Source organism: Hakea prostrata, chromosome 7, assembly GCF_041222555.1.
Source record: "Hakea prostrata isolate BN-2017 chromosome 7, UWA_Hpros_2, whole genome shotgun sequence".
NCBI lineage: Eukaryota > Viridiplantae > Streptophyta > Magnoliopsida > Proteales > Proteaceae > Hakea > Hakea prostrata.
In genome coordinates, this window is record NC_142606.1 from 72505596 (window position 1) to 72522817 (window position 17222).

General features: G+C 35.0%; 1 protein-coding gene across 1 annotated transcript; it reads left to right on the forward strand.

Annotated features, from left to right (window-relative positions):
* Positions 1-411: 411 nt before the first annotated feature.
* LOC149012008 (large ribosomal subunit protein eL18y-like) lies at positions 412-4542 on the forward strand. Its single transcript, XM_089163849.1, has 5 exons — positions 412-605; positions 800-889; positions 1253-1381; positions 2267-2449; positions 4194-4542. The coding sequence occupies exons 1-5, from the start codon at positions 603-605 to the stop codon at positions 4350-4352; spliced, it is 564 nt and encodes a 187-aa protein (XP_089019975.1). The 5' UTR covers positions 412-602; the 3' UTR covers positions 4353-4542.
* The last annotated feature ends 12680 nt before the right edge of the window (positions 4543-17222 follow it).

Genomic DNA, 17222 nt, shown 5'->3' on the forward strand with positions numbered 1-17222 from the left:
CTGATTCCCTTGCTAGAAAGGCTCCATCTCTATTGGGTGAGACAGTTAGACCATTATCTGATCCCTGGTTGTTAAGTGTTGTTCTAACTGGGTGGTGTACTCGATAGTTCTCTCTTTTTAATAATAGTATTTTAATCATACTTTAGGGTATAGATTTTTTTATTTTTTTGGAATGAGGTTCATCCGGCCAGCTTGCACACACCAAGATTACATCCTCAAGGCACTTTTTATATAATTAATATAGGCGGAGCTTCGCCCCTGCCCCGAAGGGTTTGAACTCTGACCTCCTATGTGGAAGCGTTGGGCTTTGTCAACTGAGCCACCCCTGGGGATTTACTTTAGAGTATAAATACTAGGTTTGAAATCACCCTACTTCGATCTGACCGTCGGATTTCTTTGCTGATCCTAAACCTCCGAGGAAGCGGACCAACAGTTCAGAACCGGATCAACAGATAATTTGGCACTCGTAGACCCTAAACCCTAAATCGAAACATAGCAGCTGATTGTTGGCTTGTTGCTTGCATTGCTTATATTCGACGAAGTCACTTTCCATCGTCTCCTTCGGTTTGAAGTTTGAACCCTAAAACTCGTGGAGGGCGACAATGGTTTGTGAAACTTGTTTATCTTCACCTCTTTAATCTGTGAAGAAATAAAATCTAAAAAGCCGCCTTCTTTTCCATCCCTCCTCAGATCATCCTGAAAGACGTTTCATTTTTTTAGGTTTAGATAGAATGTCAAGTCTGCTTAAAGCTCCTCTACTTTCCATAATCTGACAATTTGGAATTTTCCTTTGATTCAGGGCATCGATCTGGTTGCGGGAGGCAAGAGCAAGAAAACTAAGCGGACGGCTCCAAAATCTGATGATATTTATCTCAAGCTTCTCGTCAAGGTTAGGGCTCTGCGTCTCCTACATTTTGTTCTTTTGTTTTTCCTCGCTTTACCGCTTCCCATCTTACCTGTGTGTATCTGAGGTATTTTGCATGCAAACATGGCATTCTGGTCCTGTGGCCTTTGGTGGAATTGGTATTATTGTTTGAAAAAGTAAAGAATTAGGAAGCCTGATTTTTTACATTATTCTGTATGGTGTTTAGTGGTTCACTCCCATTTTGGAAGTTTTATTTTTTTGTTTGGTTATATTACTGGCGGAATGCTGTAGATATCACTATGAGACCACCCTCTTTTTTGCAATTTCTGGTTGGTTGGTTTTCAATTCTTTTTTAATTTAATTTAATTTTATTTCTTTCGTTCCCAGCTCTACAGGTTTTTGGTTAGGAGAACTGAAAGCAAATTCAATGCTGTCATTCTGAAGAGATTGTTCATGAGCAAGGTGAACAAGCCACCCCTGTCTCTCTCGAGGTTGATTCAGTTCATGAAAGGGAAGGTAAAGATGTTAATTTTCTTGTGAGTTTCATTAGTTCTGTCTTGTATGAACTGCTATTTGTCTGTTTGTTAATAATATTGACAGCTTTAGTCCTCCATTTCACTTTATAGAGTACTATTTGTGGGCAACCAAAATTGGAATCTATACAGTACCTGTGCATTGAGTTGCATACTCCTTCATAATTGCCATGAAAATTTAAATGAATTTGCTGTTTGTTAAACTTGTTCGGCATCAGTGTTCTCTCTTTTACTCCACGAATGCATAATAGGTAGATTGAAGTTTGAAGTGAAATCTTTAACTTCATATCACAATGTGTTAGCTGTTGCTCAAACTCAAAAGTAGGTATTCTGCTAGACTAGCAGGTCAGCTGGGATATGGTAAATGATCTCCTGGCTAAGATACCAGCTGTGATCTTTATCATCTCATATATGGGCATTATTTGTGATTTTAACTTTTGCCTCTCTCCTTTTTCCCTCTCTCTCTCTTTTTATATATATATAAAATATAAAACCAAAGCACCATAGGTAGGAGTTTTTAATAAACTATCCATCAATCAAACAAAATGAAATTGATGAGGCACAAAATAAATAAATAAGTTGAAGGTGGATTATCTTCTATTGGGTGGTTTGGAACTCCACTGATAAAGAAAGATCAAATTTTGCATTTTTTGAAGGACATATAATGAAAAGTTGCTTTAGTTTGAAGCTGTGATAATAGTAAAGGTATTTTCTATATGTTGTCAACATTTAATGTTGCAATAATTAAAAAAGAATGATGATGACTTCTTCCTTTTTTTAAAAAGCCTTCATAGTGTTGCAATAGTTCTCTTATTGCAATGCTGGAATACTGTACTCTAAAAACATTTGTGTTGATTGGTTGTATCAGGAAAATAAGATTGCAGTGGTTGCTGGGTGTGTTACTGACGATACTCGAGTTTATGAAGTTCCTGCTTTGAAAGTGACAGCCCTAAGGTTCACAGAGACTGCTAGAGCTAGGATTTTGCAGGCTGGTGGTGAATGTTTGACTTTTGATCAACTAGCTCTAAGGGCACCTCTTGGACAGAACACGGTGAGATTCTACTTCTAGCTTGTCAATGCTTTTATTTTATAACTTGCTATTGAATGTGGTCAGTTTTTGGTATGATGTGTTCAGTTATTAAGACTAAATTTGGTACATCAATTAATTTGCATTTATCCAAGTGAAGCCTAAATAGGGTCCACATTTTTTCTCAGACACATGGAAAGTTTTGGTACTACAACATAGCCATGGGCTGTTGGATGCCATCAACATTATTTTTCATCTTACAGTAGAAATTGGTGAAATACAAGAGGGACCATTCTCCCACAACAGTATACTATGCCGTGCTGATTTTTTGGTATAGGTACTTTAGAGTAGTTTAAGCTTAGCATCCCCTTTGAGGTGGATGCTTTGATCTGTAACATCAGTGTTACTCTTGACAGATTTATATCTTCTCTTTCTGTTGGCTTTATGTCATAATACAGAATCAGGATCAACTTTTATTTTCTTGTAGTTATTTTTTTATTTTCTGCCTTTTCTAGTTGATATGTTTATTAATTTACTTACCTGCAACAAAATCTGGTGTGTAAAATGGAGATGGGAGTGAAACTTGGAAATTGAGAATTGTACATGGTAAAACATCCAAAAACTGATGCAAATTCATTATCCTAATAGCCTTTTTTTCTTCGGGAGTGAGTCTAGGATGGGGGTTACATACACGTTGGGCCTTTTGGTCCCAAGGGTTTCTTATGTTAGTCCTATAGAGTAATTAGGCCTGCATATGGATTTGGTTTCTATACCTAATCTTGTATCTCCCTCATATTTCTAATTGAATTAGGTTTGCTGCTTTGAACTGGTAGTTCGAAGTTTTGGTCGTTGGAATATCACCTTAGTTCGAGAGGAAATCTTCTTCCTCATTTCTAATAGAGACATTCTCTGGCAGTGTTACCCTTCCACAAATTTGAGAGGTATGTCTTGCTATACCCAGCTTGGTAGTATGATACTTAGTTGTGTAGGACTTGGGCCTTGTAACCATATTAAGTACGGGAGATCATGGGGAGGGGGCCTCAACTCGTATTTCAATGTTCTTTTATGCTAATTGCTGCCCCTTCCACCTTGTGAATGGTAAATTTACTGTTGGATCTGAACTCTGGTGGGATTGGTGTGCAACCGACTCCATTGCGGTGAGAGTACCCAGGAGGTTTTAATTCAAGCTTTTCTCCAGCCAGGTTGAAGTCTTCTGTGACACCCCTAACCTTCATTGTTAGCTTCTCCATCAATCGACTAAACCCGGCAGTTAAACCTCAACACAATCCTAGCTCTCAAATAGAACCCCTTATTGTATTCTGACCTGCTCTGTGCTAGTTCATGCATGTTCCTGGTTATTGGCCCTTAGTGTGGATCCCTTTAATTTAGGGCTACATTAGACACCTAATAACTGGTTTAGTAGAAATGTCCCTCCCTAAGATAAACTGCATTTCATTGTATGTTTTGTTATTGTTTATAACTAAACTAAGCAGGTAGCCAGCCATGCGTTAACTTCACTTACAAAGAATTTCCTGCACCCTTACCTTTTGTGCATGTTGTCCTGCGGAAAAGCTGCCTTTTGAATGGCTTCAGTATGTATTAAAAACCTCAGTGCTGTATGCGTTGGTTGAGTTTTGCCCGTATTTGGTTTTACCATTGTTGAAAACGTGTTTGAATTTTTTTTTAAGGTTTCTGATTGCCTGTCGTAAATTTCTTTCTCAATCTGAACATTTTCCCACTAATATATTACTGTTTATTCTGGTTATAGGTTCTTTTGAGGGGCCCCAAGAATTCGAGAGAGGCAGTGAAGCACTTTGGAAAGGCACCTGGTGTGCCCCAGAGCCACAGTAAGCCATATGTTCGTTCCAAGGGCCGGAAGTTCGAGAAAGCTAGAGGGCGTAGGAACAGCCGTGGGTTCAGAGTGTGATCCCTTGAGCATGGACCTGACTGGTCTGCAATTTTGAGGAGTTTCTTTGGATTGTTCGGCCTAAGTTCCCTATATGTATTTTCCATAATTGTTTGAAGATTTTGGTGCGGTTAGTTTGAATTTCACTAATTTGAGTGATATTTACATCCTGATGAAAAATGAGGTAATATCCATATAATTTGAATTGAAATTTTAGGGCTAATTTCTTATAATTTTAGGACTAATTTCTCCTTTTACGGCCCAATCCAACTCAAGTTAATTCTTTTTTTTTTTTTAATTTAAATCTTGAATCGGCTTGGCACGGCTTTTTGTGTTTCAGGTCGGGGTTTATTGGGTTGCACTAAAAATTGTTAAATGTTTCGACCGGGGTGAAAGTGCAACATTTTGGCGAATTTCAGCCATTTCGAGGGTGGGCGAATCGAAATCCGAAGTTAAATGTTGCTGGAATATTTCTGAAAAATTGTCAACTTTTCGGCAATTCAGTGAAATACAGGCGAATATCGCCAGAAATGTCAATCGATCCACGTTCTTTTACTTCCATTATTAACTATTATCTATAATCATATAGACAATATGAAAACAAAATCCAAACAAAGAGAGAAAATGCAACATTTTAGTCAATATTTTCCAAGAATAAAAGATAGATGTTGGAGGAAGGAGGAGAGAAGCTTGCAGATCCGTCATGGAAGAACAATAGAAATAACAAACAAAATTGAACAAATAAAATGTTGAAATTACAGAGACCATGATCACAAACTCTTTCATCACAAATAAAATATTGAAAAAGTGAATGATCTTCGCCTCCACGTAAAATTGCAAGGAAGGAGAAAAAAAAACCTGAAAACCTCCACGGCTCCACCTTCATCTACAACAAAGGTTTCACGAAACTACCAAAGGAATTGTGATTAAATTTATTGGTTTTATTCTCAATTTGATTTTCCAATGTGGTTTTGTATTAAATTTTGATTTTTATTTTCCCATGCATTCCCATCCCATGATGTGATGTCACATCATTGCTTTTTCATTATTTATTTATTTATTTATTTATTTTTACTTCACTTGAGTAGTGATTACCGATTTTGTGTCACGTCAGCACAAATTGTGCTCAAAATTATCGCAAATCTTGGGGAAACTTTCGGCAAAGTTTGCCGGCGAACTTATTGCCGGCGAACTTAGTCGAAACTTCACACTTTAATATTGACCAGGATGCCAGATCGGGTTCAAGAAAATGCATTAAAACCAAAAGGAAAAAAATCTCTTGATTGTTTTTTTAACTTGAAGGGTAGGCTTTGATTACAAAATAATGAGCCCTGAAAGAGTTGTCCTTAGGCCAGCCTAACCTTATATTAGAAATTTATTAAAATTATAATTTAAAATAATATAATACTAGAGTTTTATGCTAATGCAACATTGCTCAGTAGGTAAAGCAAACAGCTTTCAACAATGAGGTCATGGGTTTGAGTATATTTGGTGGTAATATTATTATCACTTGCATTTTTCATTAGAAATTAGGGTCAGGGTTTGGGTTAATTAGTTCCAACTCGACCCTATCCAGTGCAGGCTGATTGGGGTTTGCTAGGGTTGGAAATTTTTAAAAACTCTGATTGGGTTGGGTTGGATTGGCATGATTTTCAAATTCAGTCTTCAAGGTAGGGTTAGCAATCAAGGCTAGCCGGACCTAACCCAAACACTCAATATGAAAAATCTCTTTTGTCGGGGTTTCAATGCAAAAATTGTGAGCCACTAGAATTTTGAGGAAAACTATGGAAATAAACCTGAGAAATTCTGCTCAAGGGGCCAAACTTGTGGAGTATTTGTTGTGCTGAAATTGGTCATTCGTCTTCGATGTAATTGCCTGTCTGTGTTTTCAGTGTTATTTATTTAGTTTTTAAAAGACAATTAAAATTTGAAAGTAAATTTTTACCTCCCTTTCTCTCACATGATACTGATGCGTCCAAAATCTGCTCAGCCCTTAGATCTCCTCGTGATGTCCTGCAAAACGAAAGCGTCAGATGTGGCCCGACCGCTGGGGTCGGGAGTCCACCTCCGAAGGCTAAGTCAGTTGATGAACTTAATCACAAATGGCTCTGCTAGAAGTGCAGAGCTTAAGGAATGAAGAACTGGGAAGGGTGACCTAGATAGCAGATCGCTGATAGTTTAGGTCTATCAGTATGTATCTGAACCTGAGCCTCAGATAGTATTCTTTTTTCCATCCCCTCACCTTGTATGATAGTGAGGTTTATATAGAGTGTACCTTCGAATCTCCTTCGTTGGATGCATTTGAGCCTTCTTCGGGTAGTCGTTGGATCTTATCGGTTAGATCCGTTGAGCAATAGACTTCTACTAGTTTGGGCTAGTAGAGGACTCTGAGATAACCTTTAGGTTATGAGATGATTATCCCTTCGATAATGATTATCCGGAGCCGTCAATTCGAGTCTGCCATTATTAGGGTGATTACCCTAATCCATAAGTAGGATTAAGGCACGCTTGTCGCCGAATAAGCTTTCTTCTTCAGAAAGCCATCTTCCGGATCCGGTTCGCTTTGGAGAGTAGTCGGATCTTCTGGTCTCGACCGGGGTCGAGGGTCGGAGAGAAGGTATGAACCCGGTTCGATCATAATCTCTGTATTAGATACTTATCTTTTGTTTTTATCTCTTTATTAGTTTTTTATATTATTTGAATAATATATATATATATATATATATATATATATATATATATATATATATATATATATATATATATATATATTATTTTCTCCTTCTTTGTAAGAATTTATTAAATGTGATTAGATGTATGTATATTTTTATCCTCCATTTTTTTATATCAAATTTCACTAAATATGGTTAGATGTAATTATTTAATTTTTCCCTCTTCTATAAGAATCTATCAAAGGATTTATAAAAAAAAAAAAAAAATCAAAGGAAAAAGGAAGTTCAAATGAAAATTAAATTTTAAAAGACTTCTATAAAACAGGGGAAAGAAGGAAAAAAAAATACACCTTATCACATATAATTTATTTTTATGGAAAAAAAGAAGAGAAAATAAAGAATTGATTTATTAAAAAAAAAAAAAATTTAAGTGTAAAAATAAAGTGTAATTTAACTATCTTAAAATATCAGGGAAGAAGTAAAGATAAAAAATCACTTTTTTCAGAAGAGTAGAAATAAAACTATTGAGTTTGCTCCGAGAGGGGTAACTGTTGCTGAGATTATTAGGACTAGAAGGCAATTTGCTTCTGAAATTTCTTGAACTTTTTGTCCCAAAATTTCTGTAGCTTTTCATAATTTACATCTTTCCTTGAATATGGATAATTGGAAACTGAATTTCTCTGATGCTCCAAAACTGACAACTAAGTTGGCTTATCAACAACTTACAGTTGCTAATAGAGGATCATTATTCCCTGATAAATGCTGGTGGTTATTCTTTTGGAAACTAAATATCCATCCTTGTTATAAAATAAAGAGAAAATATATAATACAAAGAAAAAAGACAAGATGAGTTCTATCAGAACTAGTCCATTTAGTTGAGTGCATTACATATTTATAGTAGAAGGAACATCTACTATGAAATGGAAATATCAGAGTTTACAAAGAAATATAATATATGATTCTTACACACAATAAGATATTCTTGATATGGAAAGATAGATTGCCACCAAAGATAGAAGGTGTATAAAATGGAAATATTGATTGCCAACAATGTGTATTGAGATCACTGTAATCTTCAATTAAGATGGGAATGTGAATCACCAAGATTGTATGCTGAGGTGGTTGAGATCTTCAATTGGAAGTGTTGTCTATTGGGGGGTGATGGATATCCACAATCAATATTATTTATAACACTCCCCCTTGGATGTCCATCAATAGATAATGTACCTCGTTAAAACCTTACTAAGAAAAAACCATGTGGGAAAAAATCTTAGTGAAGGAAAAAGAGTATACATATCTAAATAATACGTATTGGTAGCTGCCTCATTAAAAACCTTACCAGAAAAATCCAGTGGGACAAAACCTTGGTGAAGGGAAAAAATAGTGCAAGCATGTATTTTACTCCCCCGATGATAACATCATTGAATATCTTTGAATACCCATATTTCAATATCATGCAACAGTTTTTCAAACTTTGAAATAAGCAATGCCTTAGTAAATAAGTCTGTTAAATTATCAATTGCATGAATTCAATGAACATCGATTTCACCATTTTGTTGAAGATCATGAGTGAAGAAAAATTTCGGTGAAATATGTATCATTCTATCTACTTTGATGTATTCAATTGAGCTATGCATGCAGCATAATCTTCATATAATATTGTTCAAACCCCTTCTTTTAGTAGAAGACTGCATGCTTCCTGAATGTGTTGTATCATTGATCTAAGCCAAATATAAAATAGCTAACATTCACTTGTGAATAAATAGTCTGTTTAAGATCTAGTTGTATATAGATTAGATAAAAATCTTGCATCTGCATAACAAGTAAGTTGATGTCTACATTTATAAAATAATATCATGTCAATAATTTCTCGAATATACTGAAATACATGTTTTATAAATTTCAGTGTCTTCGTATTGGAGAAGAGATAAATTTTGTTAATACATTTATAGAAAATGTTACATCCGATTGTGTATTATTATCAAGATACATTAACGCCCCATTTGCACTTAGATATGGTACTTCAAGACCAGTAAGTTCTTCATATTTTCATGGGGTTGAAATGAATCTTTTATTTATGTTAAACGATCTTACAACCATTGGGGTACTCAATGGATATATTTTATCCATGTAAAAATCGCTTCAAAACCTTCTTTATAAAAGTTAATTGATGAATGAATATTCTATTTGTCAAATGATCAATACTTTGTCTCTCTAAGATCTTTCATTTCAAATTCTTTCTTCAAATAGTATACTGCTTTTGGAAGCTCTTTAGGAGTTCCAGTGATACTTAAATCATCATTATATACACTTACTAAAATTAGATCCATGTCCTTTAATAAAGGCACGGTAATAAATTGGATCATTTTTATACTTTTCATTTAGTAAACATCCACTAAGGAGATTATACCATATATGCCCTAATAATCTTTGAAGCCTTATTGAACAAACTTCCTAAGAATTTTTATATACTTCAGTCATTTTGAATCCTTCAAGGATTTTCATATATATTTCATACTCGAGTGAACCATATAAATAGGCTGTAATAATATCCAATAGACGCATGTCAAAATTTTCATATACTGTCAGATTAATAAGATATCTGAAGGTGATTGCATCCACTACAAAATAACATGTTTCTATGTAATCAATGTCAGGCCTCTGCGAAAATTATTGTGCCATAATTCATGCTTTATATATCACAACTTCATTCTTTTTCTCATTTTATTTTTCGCACGAAAACTCATTTGTACCCCACTGGCTTTATATCTTCAGATGTTGGACTACAGGTCCACTTTTTCAAGCAAATTCAATTCTACTTGAATTGTGTCTGTATATTTTAGCCAATCATTTCTTCATTATATTCATCAACAATTTTATATTCAAGATCCTCGTTTTGCATTATTTCAACAAAAACATTATATGTAAAAATTGTTGTCGACAACTTTATATTTTTTGTTCCATCTTTTTCCTGTAATGACATAACTAATCGAGATCTCTTCATTATTTTCAGGTCCCTGAACCTTTTCGGGGTTTTATAGAAAGTTATGTTTTCAGGATCTTCATAATCAATTGTCTCCATACTATGACCATCTTGATCATTTGCTCTTTTCCTTTCATAGGATTTTATCCTTGGAACCAATTGATCTTCCACATTTTAAACGTGGTTTAATTTTATTTGCACTGTTAGATTGTCTTGCTGGTACATTAATTCTAATTGGAGCATTTACAGCTGGAATATGAGATTTAGTAACTCTTAGCAGGTTAACAAATCTGGCAGTTGATTCATAATATTTATTGCATTATCCTTTGAACTTCAAGTTCACAGTGCTCAGTGCGAGGATCTAATGAGATAATGATAATGTATACAATCAATCTCTTTTTCCAACTGTTTATTCTCTCCCCCACATGTTGGAAAAACTAATTCATTAAATAAATCTCCTATCATTGGTAATATATTGAATTATATAAGGAGATTCAAAAATTTTTAAGATGAGAAATATTTTGCTTCTAACCACAAAGCCAATTGTAATAGGGAGAATTTATGACAAATTTTTGGCCTGATGCATACAAATGATGATTTGTTTTCATAAACAATGGTTTAGCTATTAATTGGAGACATTTAATAAATAATTTTACCAAACCATTTTGGATATAAACATGAGCAACATGCTATTCAACTGTGATCTCAGTTATACAATAATCATAAAGCCTGAGATGTAAATTCACCAGCATTATTAAAACAAACTGCTTTTATCTTATAATCCATAAATTATGCTCTTAATCTTATTATTTGAGCAAACAATCTCGCAAACACCAAATTGCAAGTTCATAATGAACATACATATGACCACTTTATAGATGCATCTACTAAAATCATATATTATTTGAATGGTCCACATGATGGGTGAATGGGCCCATATATTTCATCATGTATACATTTCAAAGACGTAGAATGTTCAATCTCAACTTTAGCTGGTGAATATCCAATAATAAAATTCTCTTGAGAACAAGCAACACAAGAAAATTCATTTAATTGAAGAATCTTCTAGTTCTTCAATGGATGACAATTGAATTTTCAATAATTCTTCGCATCATATTTGATCCGGGATGGTCCAACCGGTCATCCAAATAATAAAATTATTGGAATCAATGTTCATTTGATTTACCCAAGCATGTGTTTCAACCATGCGATATTCGTGTAGTACAAATTGAGATAAAATATCTAATACCTTTGTATAGATATTCACTTTTACCATTATTTGTAGTCTCAATCTGATAATCATTTTGACAAATAGCTTCGAAACTTAATAAGTTTCTTTGAGACTTACTACAAAATAATTAATTATTCATAGCCAATTTTATCTCCCAGATAATAATAGATTAGTTTTTCTAGAGCTTCCAATCAATGTTGTACTACCAATTTTTATATGAACATTGGCTTTCGCATCATTAAATAAGAGAAATATATATATTTTTCTCTCAGTATAATATGCGTTACAGTATATAAGAGAATATTCACATTCTTCATCAAAATGAAACAAAATATATTAAAAGATATATAGAAAGTAAATAAAAAAAAAGGGAAACGGACCCCAAGGGAAGCAAGCTAATAAAGTGGACACCCCCCCAAGACAAAAGGCAAAAGGACAAAGAACGACAAAAACCGGACACAACCAAAAGCAAACAAAACCCCACCACCGCCAACCGCCACGGACCAAAACCAGCGGCACAGAACGGCGGAGGCGAAAGAAAGGGGGAGAGGGGGGGCGGACCCACCAAGAAACCCCACGAGACCGGAGAGAAGAGGCGGAAACGCCAGAGGGCCAGGCAGGCGAGGCAGGAGGAGACCGAGCGAAGCCGGGGCCAAAAGGGGACCCAAACCGGGGACCACAGCCGACGCGGCACAAGGCCACAGAAACACAAACGGCAAGACGAGGCACGAAGCGAGCGGGAGGCGACCCAGAAGAAACAAAGCAAGAAAAACCCACGGGCCCGCCCGGGGAAAGGGCAACCAAAGGATCCCCGAAAGAACACGAACCAAGGAGGCAGACCGAAGAAACGTCAACAAGACACACGGCGAGAAGGGAGAAACAGGAGACGGGAGAAGGAGAAAAAGAGAGAAAAGGAAAGGAGAGCCAACCGCGCGTAAAAAACGGATCCGGGGAGGAGGCAAAACAAGAGGGTTGGACGGAAGAAGGGAAGCGGAAAAGGGAAGGAAACAGAAACTGCACTATTATAGATATGAGGGTATTGGCAAAAATTACAATTGTCCTAATGATTATTGGATATTCGGGGAGGATGAAGGCCATTTATTTGGACTAAAATGACTAGTCAAACCAGGGGTCAAGTGAATTATCCAAAAAATTATAGAGGAAAAAGATTAAATTTAAGATAAACTAACATATGAGATGAGATTTGAAGAGAAAAGAATTACAAACTAATATAATATTAGTTGAATTCTACTAACATAATCAAATCTTCAACTATTATCTTCAAAGGAGTTTGTAGTATCTAGATGTGTAGTACTTGTGAGACCATCAAAATCATCACTTTTATAGTAAAAAATTGCTCAAGTATCATGATTTTGAAAAATTCAATTTATCTCCACATTATTTTTATTTCTTTAATTAAGGCTTGACAAAGCTTAATTTAATATTGTGGAGTACGACAGATACATGTCTAATGGCTTTCATATCACATCAGTAACAAATATTATCTTCACTCATTGAATTGTTATATTGAGAATCCTTATTATTCTCTTATTTATTTCCATAATAATGATGGTAATTATTCCGTCTTTTGCCTCATCCTCTTCCACAGTCATGACCATAATTTTGATTTTGTCTTCTTTCAGGCATATTATGAATCGCTACATTCACTTCAGGGAATTGAGCAAAACCAATAAGAAGAGCTTCATGACTTTTTATTAATAGTCAATTATTTTACTCAGCCACAAATAGGCATGATATCATTCAGAATATTTCTTAAAACTCATTTTACAATATTACTATTGTAACAACAAATCTGAAACTTGAAAATTTGCTGGCATATTTTCATAAATAATATTTTCTCCTTATAATTTTAATGGAGAATTAATTTCAAAAACTACAGAACTGTATTTATTTTTACGTTTCAAATCTTGCAACTTCATGTGTATCTACAGAACTGTACTCATTTACAATTTCAAATCTTGCAATTTCAAGTGCATCTGCAAAACTGTACTCATTTACAGTTTCAAATCTTGCAACTTCATGTGCATCTGTAGAACTGTATTCATTTACAGTTTCAAATCTTGCAATTTCAGGTGCATTTAACAATATTTGTGGTGCAAGACTAACAACCACTATGTACAATAAATAAAACCGTTATTTTTAGATTGGATAATGACAAACCACAATTGTTAAAGTAACCTAATAGTTATTTGATTCTTATATTCAATAAAATACATACATTTTTATCACGATGCACTTACATTACGAGATGGACAATGTAGACTCCATTGTTTACAAAAACGTACGAGGAGATCATCATCATTTTCATTTTGGAATAGAAAACATAATGATCCATAGTCTGCTGTCTTTCTTCTCAAAACGCAATATTTTGAGAGGAGTCGGTCACAATTACTTCGAGCGGAATCGTGCTGATAACGTATTATAAAATAAACAGAAAATATAGAATACAAAGAAGAAAGACAAGATGAGTTCAATCAGAACTGGCCCATTCAGTTGAGTGCATTACATATTTATAGTAGAAGGAACATCTACTCTGATATGGAAATATCAGAGTCTACAAAGAAATACAATATATGATTCTTACACACAATAAGATATTATTTATATGGAAAGATAGATTGCCACCCAAGATAGAAGGTGCATAGAATGGAAATATTGACTGCCAACATTATGTGTTGAGATCACTGTAATCTTCAATTAAGATGGGATGTAAATCACCAAGATTGTATGCTGAGGTGGTTGAGATCTTCAATTGGAAGTATTGTCTATTGGGGGGGGGGTGATGGATATCCACAATCAATATTATTTATAACAATCCTAAATTTAAACTCTTTTTTTGGCGTCTTCTAAATGCAAGAATCCCGTTAATGAGATTCTCGCTAAATGGAGCACAAATTTGGATAATTGTGGGCTTTGTGGTACAAGCAGTGAATTGACCTGGCACCTATTCTTAAATTGTGAATGGACAAGGTGGGTCTGGGCAGCAGGACCATTAGGCTTGAGAACAGAAAAGCTACCCTTCACTAATATTAGTGACTTCTGTTTGGATTTATTTTATAACTCACACATTGACAAACCTGTGCTAAGATGGATGTTTGCTATCATATCTATCACTTTTTTCAGTATATGGCATGTTCGAAATGAAATGAAATTCAGGAACAAACTACCACAGCCCATGAGAGTGTTAAAATTTATTAGTAACTGGTGCTGTGACCTCCATCTAGTACCACCGGGACCACTTGATAGATTAAATCCCGACAATACACCAATCTATGATCAAATTGATCATACACCGGACTTCACAACAATTCCTCTCCCTACTCTTACAATGCTTTTCTGTGCAAGTGTTGTAAACCACAGGACAAAAAAAACAGGATGCTGTTGGGGAATCACTGTCAACAACCGACTGGTACATTGCTGGAGCGGTGTTTTTTATGGGGACAATTTCAATTTGGCTACTGTTAAGGGGCTGAGAGAAGGAATGGAGAAAGCATGACAATACAACATACACGTCGAATCTATTTGGACTAATTGGCACCAAATCACTGACTTCATACCACGTCCTCAAAAACCATGGCCACTGGAGTTAGTTCAAGATCTATTGATATTAGGACCATCCCTAAAAGGGATATCGATTATCAAAATAAAGCCAATCTATTTGCTGGAGATGGCACAAGAACTTGCCAATGAAGCCATAGGTAGACAAAGTGAATGGATCTGGATTGAAAGACCTCTAAATGATCTCACTATATTGTAATTTTTTTTTCTTTGTATCAACAAAAAAAAGAAAAAAGAAATAAAACTATTGAAAGAAAAATAAGAATAAATAGAGAGGACATAGAGAGAGAGAGAGAGAGAGAGAGAGAGAGAGAGAGAGAGAGAGAGAGAGAGAGAGAGATGCTCCTTTTAAAAATACAGTACATGCAAACTCAGCATCTAACAGGATTTTTACTTGCAGCAGCCGCTATTGGCTGCTGCCGACGATGGTGATCGCACCACGTAATCAAAATAAGATCGAGTGGTTGAGGATTAGATGGCAGGGGTTTACTTGTAAATATTATTTTTAGGGTTTAAAAAATTTTAATTTACAAAATCAGCCCTACAATTACCCAACAAAGATTCTTGACTGCTCGATCGCAGCAATTAGCTCCGTCGGGATTTGTTTGTTGCCCCTCGTGAAGGCGTGAATCCTAGCATCAAGCAAGGCATCGTAGAAGTGATTGGCAAAGCTAGTGCGAGTGTTCGATCTTTTTTTAAACCCTTAAAATAATATTTACAAATAAACCCCTAGCATCTAATCTTCAACCGTTTAATTTTATTTTGATTATGTGACGTGATCACGTCCCAATTGCTGCTGCAAATAAAAATCCCATCTAACCAAGCTAATCAAACAACAGAGATTTATTGCTAAAATATGTTAAACAACAATCACTCCAGGCAGTTTCCTTACACGGACACCTGCAACCATTTTTCTAATTTTAGATCACCGTCACTTCACCCATCCAAGTTACTTCTGCGTGGTTATGCCTGGAGCAAGATTTAAGAAACACGCAAGCCATGCAGTGGCGGACCCAGGATGCAATAGTGGGGGGGGCCGAAGAATGAAAGCCAGTAACCATCCTATTTGGGGTCCCACCGCTAAATTATTTTATTAAATTAAAGAATAGACCCACATATTTTGTGGGGCCCACACATATTTAAAAAAAATGATAAATTATTAATGATGATATTTTTTTTTTGACAAAATATAGGTAAAATTAAAGCAACAATATAAAAAAAATATACACATGACTTCAACCCTAAAAAGTTAAATGCAAACTAAAATTTTAGGTAAGAGATGCAAATCAATGGTAGTAGTACCTACTAATTATAAACATTATTCACAATACAAAATCAAATAACAAAAAGCGAAGAAATAAAAAACAAGAAATAAAATCAAATTAAAAAGAATAACAAAAGAAAAGAGAGAAAAAGAAACAAGAAAAAGAGAAAGAGAAAGAAACAAGTGGAGTAGATTTTTCAAATTCAAGCCACACATAGAAGGGAAGAGAATAAATAGGAAAAAAGAGGAAGAGGAAAGAGATAAGAGAAAAAAGGGATTGAAGACTTAGTTTTAATTAGAAATAACATTTGATTTTTAAAACCTAATAAGATTTTTTTTCAAAAATTCCTTTAACCCACGTAGAGAAGAGAATAAATAGGAATAAAAATGAGAGAGAAGAGAGGGGAGAATAAATAGGGATGAAGATTAGTTTTTTATTAGGAATAACATTTATACCCACATTTTACTTTTAAAATGCACAATATTGGGGGGGGGGGGGGCAAAAGGACATTTCACAGGGGAAGAAAAAACCGGAAAATTAAAGGAATTAGGGAATATGGATAAAATTTTAAATGGGGGGCATGGCCCCCTCCGGCCCCTTCATAGGTCCGCCCAAGCCATGCGATCAGATGGTAATGTTCTCAACATAAAACTTTGAACGAATAATATATGATCACATTTTCTCAAGTCACGGGAAGAAATTTCCACGGTAACGTTGGAGATTTAGAATGATTTATCCACATTATTGAATGAATATAGGGCACTCAACCTTCTTAAAGGAATTAAGGTGGCAAAAAGAAGAGTCCCTAAAATCTCTTATATTTTCTTTGTTGATGACACTTTTCTTTTTTGTCATGCTGAAAAAGAAAATACTGTAACCTTAAAAGCAATCTTGGACTTGTTTTCTGATGGTATGGGACATGAAATTAATTTTGATTAAACTGAAACTTTCTTTAATAGAAATGTCTTATACCTTGACAGACAAATCATCCTGTCTATGCTCGACATCAAGGAAATGAAAAAAATATGTAGTCCATTTGGGAACAAATCTGCTTCATGGACGAGCAAAAATGAAAACGTTGCAGTTTATATTCAACAAAATAAAGAAGAATATGACATCTTGGAAAGCAACCAACTTATCGTTTGCAAGTAGGGGTGCCAA

Bases quoted from the DNA above. Each gene is read 5' to 3' on its own strand.
- LOC149012008 (XM_089163849.1), top strand. The intron at 890-1,252 runs GTTAGGGCTCTG...TTTCGTTCCCAG, and splicing joins ATCTCAAGCTTCTCGTCAAG to CTCTACAGGTTTTTGGTTAG. The intron at 1,382-2,266 runs GTAAAGATGTTA...TGGTTGTATCAG, and splicing joins TTCAGTTCATGAAAGGGAAG to GAAAATAAGATTGCAGTGGT.